Source organism: Phascolarctos cinereus, unplaced genomic scaffold (genome assembly GCF_003287225.1).
Source record: "Phascolarctos cinereus isolate Bilbo 61053 unplaced genomic scaffold, phaCin_HiC Scaffold_4;HRSCAF=312, whole genome shotgun sequence".
NCBI lineage: Eukaryota > Metazoa > Chordata > Mammalia > Diprotodontia > Phascolarctidae > Phascolarctos > Phascolarctos cinereus.
The window spans coordinates 201,555,009-201,568,351 of NW_027555847.1; the positions used below are offsets into that span (position 1 = coordinate 201,555,009).

Genomic DNA, 13,343 nt, shown 5'->3' on the forward strand with positions numbered 1-13,343 from the left:
CACACATACTTTAACATTATTTCATGTATATTCACTTCATCTCTTAACTAGCCTATCAACTCCTTGAAGACAGAGATCAGTATATCCCACCATGTGCTCAGTAATCACTTGTGGATTGATTTAAAGATTCTAGGAAGAACTGAGGTGGGCTCAGAAGTTCAGAATAATTAATTCTCAACCTATCTTGAGCCTCTAACAGTCCAGAAGTCAATTCTAGAGTTCATAGGACTAAATATGGTGCCTTGTAGTCAGAAAGAACCAATTTCAAATCCAGCCTCATACACTTATTAGCTATGTGATCCTGGGCAAGTCACTTAACCTGTTTGCCTCAGTTTCCTCATATGAAGTAACATGGGGATAATAATAGCACCTAACCTTCCAGGGTTGTTGCAAGGATCAAATGAGATAATAATTGTAACGAATTAAGTATCACAATGCTTTGTAAACTTATATAAATTCAAGTTACTATTATTTAGTGGAATATTAGTTAGACTTTGTGTTCAGTCGTGTCTTCTGTCAAGGGCAGAAGTGATTTTATTTTTCTTTGAAGTGTTTCTTTACTTTTAAAAATGAAAATATTTCATCTTGCTGTAATAGGCCCTTTCCAACAAAAACTAAATGCCTCCCCCATTCACACACACATAAAATTTATTTGTAGAAAGACTAAATAAAGCCACCTAAAAGAATGAGTAGGACTTAGAGTACTTTATTACTTTTCAAGATCATTGTTTTAATTTTAATATTTTGGTGCAATTTTAGGGCTAAATAAATGATCTTGGCTGACCTCTTTTGTTCTAATTTCTCTCTTGGTTAAGTGGGTAGGATAGTAACTTACCCGGTGCCCAAGGCTGACCACATTTATGGGCTACTCCAGGGCTGCCTTTGATGGTTGTGTTGGGAGTAGGCAGCAGTATACTGGTAAATGTTTAACAAATACCTCTCTGGGAAAAAAAAAATTCATGCACAAAAAACTTTAAAGTTTAATCTGCATTATTAACATATTTCCCATAACTTTTTGAGTCAATTTTCAATTTTTAAAAACAAAAAAAAACTCCAAAAAAATTCATGTCTGCTATTGATTGACAAAAGACACAACTGAGCACAAAGTCTAACTATTATTCCATTAAATAAAGGTAACTTGGGCAGCAGCAGGAACAGAGGCTCGGCCTCAGCACCCAGAGTAGCTGCCACCCAGGGACTCACTGCTCATGGGATGCTGCTACTCATGGGGCTCAGGGAGAAGCAGCACAAGAACTATGGCCTATTCGACAGTGGCCTCATTCATGTGGCCTCCAAGGCATCTTCCCCAAATCTAAGGCAGAAAATCGACCACTTTGTGTCATTTCACAGCATGAGCAGAAGTGAAACCTGGCAAAGAACAAAAACCAGTGGAGAAATGGGCTAAGCCAGAGAGGTTCAGTCAGAAAGGCTGGAAGCTAAGTGGATGCAAAAATTTCACAGGAGGTGGGTCTAAAAGGAAACCAGCTATCATAGCACCCACAGAGTGAGCTGTTTTGGAGTTCCTGCTGTCCAGGAGAAGATACTAGAGCTCCCCCTCCAGAGCCTTGAGTCCTGAAACAAGATTCCTGCAAAGCTTTTTTTCTTGTGCCTTTCATGACAGCTGCTCAAAACCCCTTCTCAGTGAGAGTGAATGAGCTTATTCAGCTTGACAAGACTGCAGCCTCATAATGAAGATCCTCAAAGATTGTAGAGCCTTCAGATGTCATCCACAGGGACAGCAGAGTAACAGTTCCAGGGGAGAAATGCAGTTTGCAGTACAGAAAATGACAGGGGACCTTTATAATCCCCAAGAAGCTACTGAACTGATAAGCGAGAGCATGAAATTCCTTAGAACTTCTGCCTTTTATTGTTCTTTTGAAGTTCATCTTGAGTGTAGCTCTCTGCTGAGCTTCGAAGGTTGATGCCCTACTGTAGTCATCTACAGTTAATAATCCTCTCTACCAGGAAACATTACCATCCTTATAGAAGACTTTCTAAGACTGTTCTCATTGTGTCACTCAGCTCAAGATTCAAATTCTGTCATCAATCCCTACTGCTCCAGTGTGCCTTGCTGTGGACCAATGGGACCTGTGGATTTTCCAACCTTTGGAAATTTGCAAGGTCAGTCTTGATTGCAGCATCAGCCCAGTAGTGAAGGACTCCACATTCAGAGGGAATTGACTGGGGGCAGAGCAAATATGATGGAGTAAGGCAGGGACTTAATTGAGCTTCCCAAATTCTTATCTTAACAGCTTTAAAATAGTGCCTCAAAATGAATTCTGGAAGGACAGAACCAAGAAAAGGATGGGGTCCAACAATTCTGGGCTAAACCAAGGCAAGTTAGTAGGAGAGGTTTGTCTCACTAGGGTGAGAATGGAGTATAATCCAACAAGCCAGCAGCAGGCTTGTTGACTGACTCCAAACTTCACAAAACAAATCCCCTTAATAAAAGGATTTCTTCCGTAAAACTTGGACAAAACTCAGGCAAAAAGCTGGACCCAAGGACCTAGAAGGCCACAGGGTCAGACAACTAATCAGAAAGAAAGTTCAGGGGACCCTTTGCTGGCACTGGGTCCAGGACTCTGTTGCATTGCCATATGTGATTCTGGGTCTCAGTCCCAGCATGAGGAGTAGCACTAGCATATTGGAATGTGCAGTTGCAGAGGAATAGAGACTCTGGTCAAAGTTCCAGGGTGGAAAAAACTGCTTGTGGTTGCTCACAGACTAGAGCACTGGCCAGGAAAGCAGTTACCACACTTCTCCATAGATCATACCACCTTGGAAGAAATGAAAAGTTATAGACCCCCAGAACTAACTCTGAAAACAGCAATGTGAAAAACCTGAAGCTTGAGACAGTGCTCCCTCCACTCAGGAAGAAGAGCTCAACTTTAACAAAAAGTAAGAAGTCCAGAAATAGGCTGGAAAAATGAGCAAACAATAAAAAAAAGACTATGACCACAGGAAGTTACCATGGTGAGAGGCAAGATCAAAACATGAACTCAGAAGACTACAAAGTCAAAATAGCTACATGCAAAGACTCAAAGAAAAACATGAATTGGTCTCAGGTTAAAAAAAAATTCCTGGAAAAGCTCAAAAAAGATTTTAAAAATCAAGTAAGAGAGATAGAGGAAAAACCAGGGGGGAAATGAGAGAAGCACAAAAATCATGAAAAAAGAGGCAACAACTTGGTAAAGGAGTCACAGAGGGAATTGATCGTGAAGGGTTTGGAGGATAGAGGAAGATTGGAAGAAAAGGGAATCAAAGACAGAAGCAGAGAAGACACATCACAATTTTCAAAATTCCCATTTGAGAAAGCAGGCTCATCATAGCACTCTTGGTGAAGGCATGAATTGGTATAAATATTCTGGAAAGCAATTTGTAATTAGGCTATAAAAATGACTACAAAATTTATACCCATTTGACCTGAGGGTCAAAGCTTATTGCTAAGCAGGTAATCTTGACAGAATGAGATACTTTACACATATGCAAATTCACTGCAGCACTTTCTGTGAATGTCAAATATTTGGAAACAAAGTAGGTATTATCATTTGTGTGGAATGACTAAACAAAATTTAGCCATCAAAGTAATAGAATATTATTATTCCACAAGAGATGGGAAATATTAAGAATTCCAAAAAATATGGGACAGAATATAAACTGATAAAAAAAAAATCAAGTAAACAGAACCAGTAAAACAATATACATTAGAAATACAACGATGTAAAAGGAAAGAACAAAGACATGAAAATGAATACTGGGTAATTTTAATTATTGTTGAAGGAATTCAGGGACTATATACATACTTCACTGCCAAATTCCAACATTAACCCTAATTACAAGGATATAACTATTTTGGGAAACAATTCGGAATTACTCAATCGGAGTAACCAAATTATTCCTATCCATTAACCCAGAGATTTATTGTTGATTTTAATTTTTTTAATGCTGATAATTTTCCTAATATTGGACCAGCCCTGCATTCCTGGTATAAATCCTACCTGGTCATAGTGTATTATTCTCATGATAAGTTGCTGTAATCTTTTTGCTAATCTTTTATTTAAAATTTTTGCATCACATGGTCTTTAATTTTCTTTCTCTGGTTTAGGTATCAGTATTATTTGTATCATAAAAAGAATTTGGTAGAATTCTTTCTTTGCCTATTTTCCCAACTAGTCTATATAGTATTGAAATTAATTGTTCTTTAAATGTTTGGTAGAATTCACTTGTAAATCCATCTGGCCATGGAGATTTTTTCCTAGGGAGTTCATTGATGGCTTGTTCAATTTCTTTTTCTGAAATGGGGTTATTTAAGTATTTTCTTTTCTTTTCTGTTAATCTGGGCAATTTATAAATATTTTATAAATATTCACAATTATTCATAATTATTCATAATTCACCATAATTCATAATTATAAGTATTCATAATATTCAAATAAATTTTATAAATATTCATCCATGGGGCAGCTAGGTGGCACAATGAATAGAGTACTAGTCCTGGAGTCAGGAGGACCTGAGTTCAAATCCAGTCTCAGACAAAACACTAGACAATTACTAGCTATGTGACCTTGGGCAAGTCACTTAACCCCACTTGCCTCACCAAAAAAACCCCAAATAAATAAATAAATATTCATCCACTTCACTAAGACTGTCAAATTTATTGGCATATAGTTGGGTAACATAGTTCCCAAGTATTGTTTTAATTTCCTCTTGATTGGTGGTGAATTCACCCTTTTCATTTTTGATTCTGGTAACTTGGTTTTCTTCTTTCTTTTTTTAATTAAATTAATTAAAGATTTATCTATTTTTTTTCATAAAACCAGCTTTATTTATTAGTCCAATAGCTTCCTTGATTTCACTTTTACTAATCTCTACTTTGGTTTTCAGTATTTCTAATTTGGTATTTGATTGGGGATTTTAATTTGGTTTTTTTTCTAGCTTTTTTAATTGCATGCCCAATTCATTGATCTTCATCATTTATTTTATACCCTAAGGAAATTGTTGACAACAAAAAATGTACAAAAATGTTGAGTGGAAAGTTCCAGGCATAAGGAACAGCCAGTGAAAATTCATTCAATCATCAGATCAAAGATTATGCTAAGAACTACAAAGAAGGAGGCCAGTGACACTAGATTGGAGAATAAGAGAAGGGTGTAAGTAAGTAAGGTGTAAGAAAACTGGAAAAGTAAAAACATGGCAGGTTTTAAAGAGATTTAAGAAGTAGATTTTATTGATAGTAATTGGTAGCCCAAGATACTGTTGTTAAATGATTTACTTAGGAACATCCAACTAAGTTTCATTTGATTACATTTTGTAAAATCTCTTTTTCAATTTAAAGAAAGATTGGTGTCTCCCACTAAATGCTTTATACTTAGGCACTACTTTAAAAAAAAAGTATTGATTTATATAAGACTTAAGAATTCTGATTAACTCAATGAATTATATATGGAGAATCACACTCATTTTTGAATGTCGTCAATGTCTAAAAGTGTTTTATTTGACTATGCCTAATTGTTAAAGGTTGGTTTTTTTCCCTCCAGTAGGAGAGAGAAAATAAATGCTGGTAAATTGAAAAATAAATATAGATAGACAGATAGGTATAGATTAAATAGTAAGTGATGGTAACTTGAATTTATATAATAGTTTATAGGGTATTTTTATATAGTATTTCATTTTGTACTCTCAACTATACTGTGAAATGGGTAATTCAAACTTCATTATTCCCATTTTACACATCTAGTATATAGGAAAAATCAATCAATAAGCATTTATTAAGGACTTACTATGGGCCAAGCAAAGAGAAAAGTTCTGCGGACACAAAAAAAGACAAAAACATGGTCCTGCCCTCAAGGAGCTCATATTCTAATGGGTGGGGGAATTAGCAAACAATTCTATACAAACAAGAAAGCTACAAAGCCAGAGATCCATAATCTCAAAGCAAAGGCATTAGTAGTGAGGGGGAAGGAAGAAGAAACCAGGAAATGCTTCTTGCATATGGGGGTGGGGGAGTGTTTTGAACTAACTCTTTCAAAAAGCCAGGAAATCTAGGAGGTAGAGGTGAAGAGAGATGGAATTTCAGACATGGGAGAGAGAGCCAGTGAAAAGAGATGTGGTTAGGAGGTACCAAGTGTTGTGTGTAAGGGCAGGGTCTCAAGATCATAGAGAATACAAATGGGAGTAAAGTATAAGACTGGAAAGGTAAGAGGAAGCCAAGTTGTAAAGGGCTTTACAAGCCAAATGGAGAATTTTATATTTGATTCTGGAGCCATTAAAATTTATTACATGGGGATGGGGGCTATGATGTGGTCAGACCTATGCCTTGGGAAAATAACTTTGGGAGCTGAGTGGAAGAGAGACTGGAGTGGGAAATGACCAACCAGAAGGCTACTACTGCAGTAGTTCAAGTGATAAGCGCCTGTACCAATCTTAGCCACAAAATGGATATGCAGGGTAACAAAGTGAGAAGCAGGTTGTGAGCCTGGGCTACTAGGTGTATTATCTCAGTGTCTTAGACTATCACAGGGAAGAGGGGAGGGCTTGTGAAGAAAGGTGTTTTGGACATTTTGAGTTTGAGATATTTACAGGATATCTGGTTCAAGAGGTCAAAGTAGGCATTTGGTGGTATGAGACCAGAGGTGAGGAAAAACATTAGGGCTGGATAAATAGATCTGAGCATGACCTATTAGAACTGATGAGATTACCAAGACAGACAGTTTAGAGGGAGAAGAGTATATAGGACAGAAGACAGTGAGCATGACCTAGAGAATGATGTAAAATAAGAGTCTAGGAAGCAGTGGTCTGAAAAGTAGGAGAACCAGATGAGGGCAGTGTTGAAGAAACCTAGAGAAGACATTATTTCAAAGATCAGAGCAACTGGAACCATCCAAGGCTGCAATCATGAGAGGCTGGATTAGGGCTAAAAAGGTTTGGAAGAGCTGCTGTAGTGAAAGGGTCAGTGAATCAGAACTCAAACTCTGACTCCAAATCCAGTGTTCTTTTCATACCATTTTGCTTCTAAAGAATTACTGTGATATGACCGCTGCTTTCTCCCTATAATCATATATCTTCCTTTTTCCTACCCTCCTGCCCAGCTACTCCTCAACTACTTAACAAGCTGAGTGGTCCCTGATTACCTTTGCACATTCCCTCCATTTACTGATTCAAATCCTGCCTTGCCCCCTCAGCCTATGCAGCTATTGTCAATGAATATTCAACTACAATGCAGATAGGTGGTCTATTGCTTAGCCTGGGGAATCTGGATCAAAAGAAGGAAAAGAAACAAGACAAGAGATACAGTGTGGTACAGCAAAATGAGAACACTGGATTTAAAGTCAGAAGGACTCTGGCATCTCTTTTATTCACGTTGTCTTCCCTATTAGACCGTAATCTTTTTGAGGGCAGGGGTTCTCTTTTTAGCTTTCTTTGAATTCCTGCCCACCTCTCCCCACTCCTCACATCCACCTCCAAAGGCTTAGCACTGCGCCTGGTACTTTAAGAGGTGCTTGATAAATATTATTGGCTGGCTGATTGGGTCCAGTCCCAACTCTAACACTTACAAGCTGTGTGACTGTGGTATAAGTCACTTTAAACTCTGAACCCCAGTTTCTCCTCAGGTGGAAATACTTGCAGTACTTGTCTCAAAGGGACTGAGACAATCACTATATAACCATCATCATCACTATCACTATCGTTATTATTAAACCTTTATTAAAATTCATCAAAGGGAAAGGCTGGCTATAAAAATTGCAGTAACTTTGGAAACATACTAACGAGTTCATAATTTAGGTTGGTCACTGGCAAGCTGTGCAACCTGAGGTACTTCTTTTCATTTCTCTGGACCGTTTTCACAACTTTAAAAATGAAGGTCCGGACCAGACTGTCTCTACCGCCGTTCCCAAGACTGATTATCTCATGCCATCCTCCCCCGCCCCACCCCGTCTCCCCCAACACAAGGCTCTCCAAGTAGGAACTCCTAGAGGAACACCAACAAACTTAAAATCACGGAATAAACCGCACCTTCAGATGCCCACGAAAACCACCTGCCACCTGCAGCAGGTTTGCAAGTCAGCCTGGCAGTACAGGCTGTTAAGTCTTAAAGGGCCAGGTAAGGATTCAACCACCCTAGAACCCGGAACTGGGCAAAGGGTTACTCCCTGAAGATGAAGGGAACAGCTAGCGGGAAACCTGGAGGCAGGTAGTATCTCACCTTGTGAGAACCAGTCACTCATGTAGTCCAAGACATAAGTGGGATCCAATATGTTCTTTATGTGGTTTCCGAAAAACTCCAGGTTTCTCTTCTCCTCTGCCGTCATGTTGTTGTCTCCTCTTTAGCACCCAAGGAAGCTCTACGGGTAAAGGGTTAGGCTCCAAGCCGTGAACCAGGGAGTTTGCCCAGCGCTCAGACTCCTTTAAATGACAGAAGCTGGATGGCGAAGGATCCGGGCGTGGCAAAGACCAGAACAGATCTTGAAGGTGGTTCCCGCAAATCAGCTGATGTGAGGTGGGAAGGAAGCTCTATGGGGAAAGAGAAAATCGAAACTGCAGCTAATCTTGAAGAAAAGAAACTTGGCTCACTCAGCCAGCGCCGAGTGGAAAAAAACTTAGAAGGCATTTTAATCGGACCAGCATTTATTAAGCACCCATTAGACTTAATAAGACAAAAACTGCCCCCTGTGTGACCTTGAACAAGGGGGTTGTTTTAACCGCTCTGGGCCTTTTCTGTAAAATAAGGGGGTTGGGGGTAGTCTGTTTAAGCCTTTTAAAAAAAATCATGACTCTACAGTATTCGGCAAGCAGTAAGTACTTAATAAATGTTAGTTGGTTGCTTAATTAGATAATCCCTAAGGTCCCTACTTAGTCTAGATCAGGGGTTCTTAACCTAGAGTCTGCGAAATCAACTTTTTTTTTCATATTTTGATAATCATATTTAAATATAATTGATTTCCTGTGTATATTTTATACATTTAAAGATGTTACTCTAAGTAGGATTCATCAGACTACCAAAAAGGTCCATGACACAGATAATTGTTAAACGTCCCTTTTCTGGATCCTCTATACTCAGAAGTGGGTCAGTCCTTGCATTCATTCAAAGAGCATCAGGGAAGGCTTCATGAAAGAGGAAGCATTTGAGCTTAGCCTGAAAGACAAGGATTCTGAGATGGAAGAGATCAGAATATAGCTTTAAATGTGCTTTCTTTTCACCTCTGTCACTTCTACCTTTCAACTTCTGACAGGTTAGGCTTCCTCACCTCTCCAGATTCTCTTTTCTTCTTTCCTCCTTGAAGTACTTCTTCCATTCTCTCAAATATCTGATTCTCCACAAAATACCCTAGGAAACTGAGAGGTGTTCTTCAGCTTCTTTCAGGAGACCGACTGATTCTACACCTTACAGTTACCTAGCTATTTCTTAGCACTGGCAGAATCAACAGAGTACTTTCTCTGGAGATCACTGCTGAATTCTCCCTGTCCACTACACTGTCCGGGATTTAATTTTTCAGATTTTTTCAGTAGTCAGCTATTGTGATGGCTAATACTAGCAGTGAACAGCTGGCCCAAGCTGTCATGCACATTCACTGAACACTACAGCTCTTGAGAGGTTTTATTGGGGGGAGGGGGGAACCACAAAAACAAAAAACTTCCTGATTTGCTATGGATTCTATCTAGCTGCAGACTATTGGTAATTATCAGGTCATGCAAAGCCCTAGCACAAACCCACCGAGCATGACCTGAGTAAACTGTCCTGTCATCTCCTGCTTCTCAAACTGCCATTGAGAAATGACATGCTTATGAATGAAAAGGCATTTATTAAGAACATATTGTCTCAAGTACTATGTTAAACACTGGGAATACAAATAGAAAAGCTAGACAGTCCCTGCTCTCAAGGAGTTTACAATCTAATTGGTGGAGATGACACATAAACGAAGGTTCAGTTGAAGGGCAGATGGCAGTACCTAGGTGTGGAGAACAGAGTAACAGAAAAATGGTAAAGCCCAGGGGCCCCTTTCATGATCAGTGTGACAGTGAGGTCTGCTGGTCCATCTTATCAGAATTGTAGTTGGTGACTCCCAAATTGATATAAGGGACCATGTCAGCCCTGAAACCCTAAGCTTGATTCATGCATGGCTATCAGGAACATGTTAGTGGGTGGATGTATTGGGGTGAGTTCCAAAGCTACCATCTCCCCAGGTGCCAGAAGTAACTACCAAGCCCAATCCTCTGGGGCAAGTCAATTTAATTAAACAAGCACTAACACACCCACAATGTGTCAGGCACTGCAGATTCAAAAAGCAAAAATGAAAAACAGTTCCTTCTTTCAAGTTTACATTCTACTGGGGTAGGGGACAACATGTACACAGGTAAGAAAATACAAAATATTTACAAAGTTTTACTTATATACAAAGTGATGGGGCTGATGGAAGAGCAGTGACAACCAGGAACATAAAAGAAAAGCCTGTATAATAGGATTGGCAACTGAGCAGAGAATGAAAGCAAGCTGGGGATTCCAAAAGGTAGAGACTAGGGAAGAAAACATTCCAGGCACAGGGGCCAGATTGTGCAAAGGAAAGAAAGCAGGCAATGGAATATTTTATACAGTCACCAGAAAGAGATGAGTTTCATTTTATTTAAAACATAAGTATGTTAAGAGTGGTAAGATGAAATAAGTCTGGAAAGACAGGTTGAAAACAAGCTGTGAAGAGCTTTGGCTTTAATTGCCAAAAAGAACTTAAATTTTAACCTAGCAGTAGGGAGCTACTAAAGTAGAGAAGTCTGACATTGCAAGACACGTTCCTTAGGAATATAAGTTTGACAAGCTGTGTGGAAGATGGTGAAGAGAAACTAGAGAATGAGACCAGTTAGGAGAATACACAATGATATAGGTAAGGTGATAAGGGCTTCAATTTGGAGGGTGGCCATGTGAGGGGGCACATGTGAGAGACTATGGAGGAAGAATCAACTTGGCAACTGATTGGAGATGAATCATGAGACACAAGAAGAGCTGAGGGTGACTCCAAGGTTGAAAGTCTGGGTAAAGCCCATAACAGAAATATCGAAATTGAAAAGTATGTTTTGGGGCAAAAAGTTGTTTTTGACATGTTGAGAAATGCCTGTGGATCATGTAAATGGAGAAGACCAGCAAATGTCAGATGACTCTGGACTGGACGACAGGATATGAGGGCAGGACAGAAAAGTATGGGGGCTCACCTGCACTGAGATAATTGAACCCACTGGATTAAATCTTGTGCTCTTCTGCTTTTAGAAGCAGAGGTGCCCAAAATGGGACATACTGCACCCTGCAGGGCACTGGAACGATCTAGGGCTGAGCAGTAGTAGCCTCAAGTACAAGTGGGTGGGCACTGAATAAAAATAAGGGGGCACTGGAAGCATAAGAAAAGAAAAATTTTAAAAACTGGTTTATACATGTTTCATCTGTTGTGTAACAGTTAAAAGTTGTAGTGATTACATTATTTTTCAGATAAACACACAAAATGCAAGTTATAACTAATCAGTGGTCAAGTCAGCCAACAGGTCCTAACAAGTAAGTGTTGGCACGCCATCATGTTGTGCATTGTCAGGCAGTCAAGCATGCATAAGCAGGAATATGTGCATGTAATGACTGGTTTACAATACCATATTATACTATATGGTTACATGATGCAATATTGCATCACCAAAATTTCAATGCAGGAAGAAAAACCCACAATTTACAATACGATATTAAAGATACTTCATTTTTAAAATATATTTTATGTATTTTTTGAAATGATGCAAATTTTTTTAAAAAAACTGCTTTAAGGGTTAAAGATTTCCAAGGGAGTGCTGAGTAATTTTTTTTTAAAGGGGGCAGCAGGCCAAATAAGTTTGGGGACTTCTGCTAGAGGAAGGAAGCTGGTTAGTTGAGTAGATAGCTGGAGCCATTAAGACCCAAGTTCAAGTTCAGTTTCAGACACTTGTTAGTTGTGTGACCTGGACAAGTTATTTAACTTCCTCCATGGTTTCAACTGTAACACAGGGATAGCATCACCTACTTCCCAGGACTGTTGTGAGCATCGAATGAGATATTTGTAAAGCTTGTGGCACAAATGTTGTACAACTGCTTTTTTTGTCTTCCTTCTCAAGCTAGCCAGCTATTGTGATTACAAGGTATATGAAGAAGGATCCTGCACTAAAGCTAACCACAGCATTAAGTTTTTCCTTGAACCAAATCAGGAGACCTTGCTTTCTGTCCAAAGTTCTTCAAACCCAAGGATCTCATAAACCAATCTTCACCATCTTAAACCTCACTCACCTTCATATACCTTCAACAGAGGAAACAGGGATTGGTTACAGAAGATAAAGTCCAACCAGTTTTTGTGACAGCATAATTTACACAAGTCTTTTTTTTTTTTAAAGTTCTCATTTATATAGCACTTTATGGGCTGCAATTTTTTTTTTCTGTCACAAGCCTGAGGCATAGTGCAAAAGTTATCCCACTGTGGGTGGGGATTAGGGGAATTTGATAGTGACACAGGACTGATTAAATTTGAATTCAGCTTCCTCACCTCCATTGCCCAAGGTGGTCAACAGGTCCAACCTCTGGACCTTAATGGAGCTGGAACTTCCAGCTTTTTTGTTTTTGTATTTGGGTGACTAAGAAGCCAGTTAAAAGCCTGGGCCATTCAAGTCAAGGGCAGTTTAAATAACTTATTTTGGAGAGCAGGAAGCAATTAGGATTAAATGACTTGGCCAGCAAGTAGGTATCTGAGGTCACATTTGAACTCAGGTCCTCCTCACTTAAAAGCCAGTGCTCTCTCCATTATGCTGACCCTTAATAACTTTAAAAGACTAGCCCAGCCTACATGCTGGGAGATGCTGGTGGAAATTTCTATTTCTATAATTCTAGCAAATAGTCAAGGTACGAACTCAAATAACCCCAGTTCAAAACCAGTACTTGTTTCATTATAAGACAATGAAAGTCAATGTTTGTCAAGGAAAATTTTTGCCAATTAAAATGAATTTGTGCATGAGACTTTTTCTGAGGGATAATAGTGTTGAAAAAGGATTAAATTTGTTGGCCAATTTAAGGTCAACATAACTAATATTAAAGTGGAATATCACTAGGTTTTTAAGATGAGGCTACAAGACCACCACTGAGGGATATCATAAAGGGGATTCTTGTTTCAGCTACAAATTGGACTAGAGGGCCCCATTCCTACTCTTGAGATTCTATGATTGTGTAAATGGAGACAGTAATCAGCAGTCTCCATAATGTTATATGAATAGAAGGGGAAGGAAAGTATGTTGGATAATGATAAATAAAGCATTTGATGGAAAATACTGATTGGCAAAGAAATAGAAAATTAAAGTGG

The 13,343-nt window shown here is 38.9% G+C and overlaps 1 protein-coding gene across 1 annotated transcript in view; it reads right to left on the bottom strand.

Moving 5' to 3' along the window:
- The window catches only part of RIGI (RNA sensor RIG-I), an 87,699-nt gene that overhangs the window by 58,428 nt on the left and 15,928 nt on the right, over positions 1-13,343 (bottom strand). Inside the window, exon 2 of the mRNA XM_020976230.2 lies at positions 8,204-8,511. Within this exon, the coding sequence (XP_020831889.1) occupies positions 8,204-8,309 (106 nt within the window). The 5' untranslated portion in view covers positions 8,310-8,511. The remainder of the gene's footprint in view (positions 1-8,203; positions 8,512-13,343) is intronic.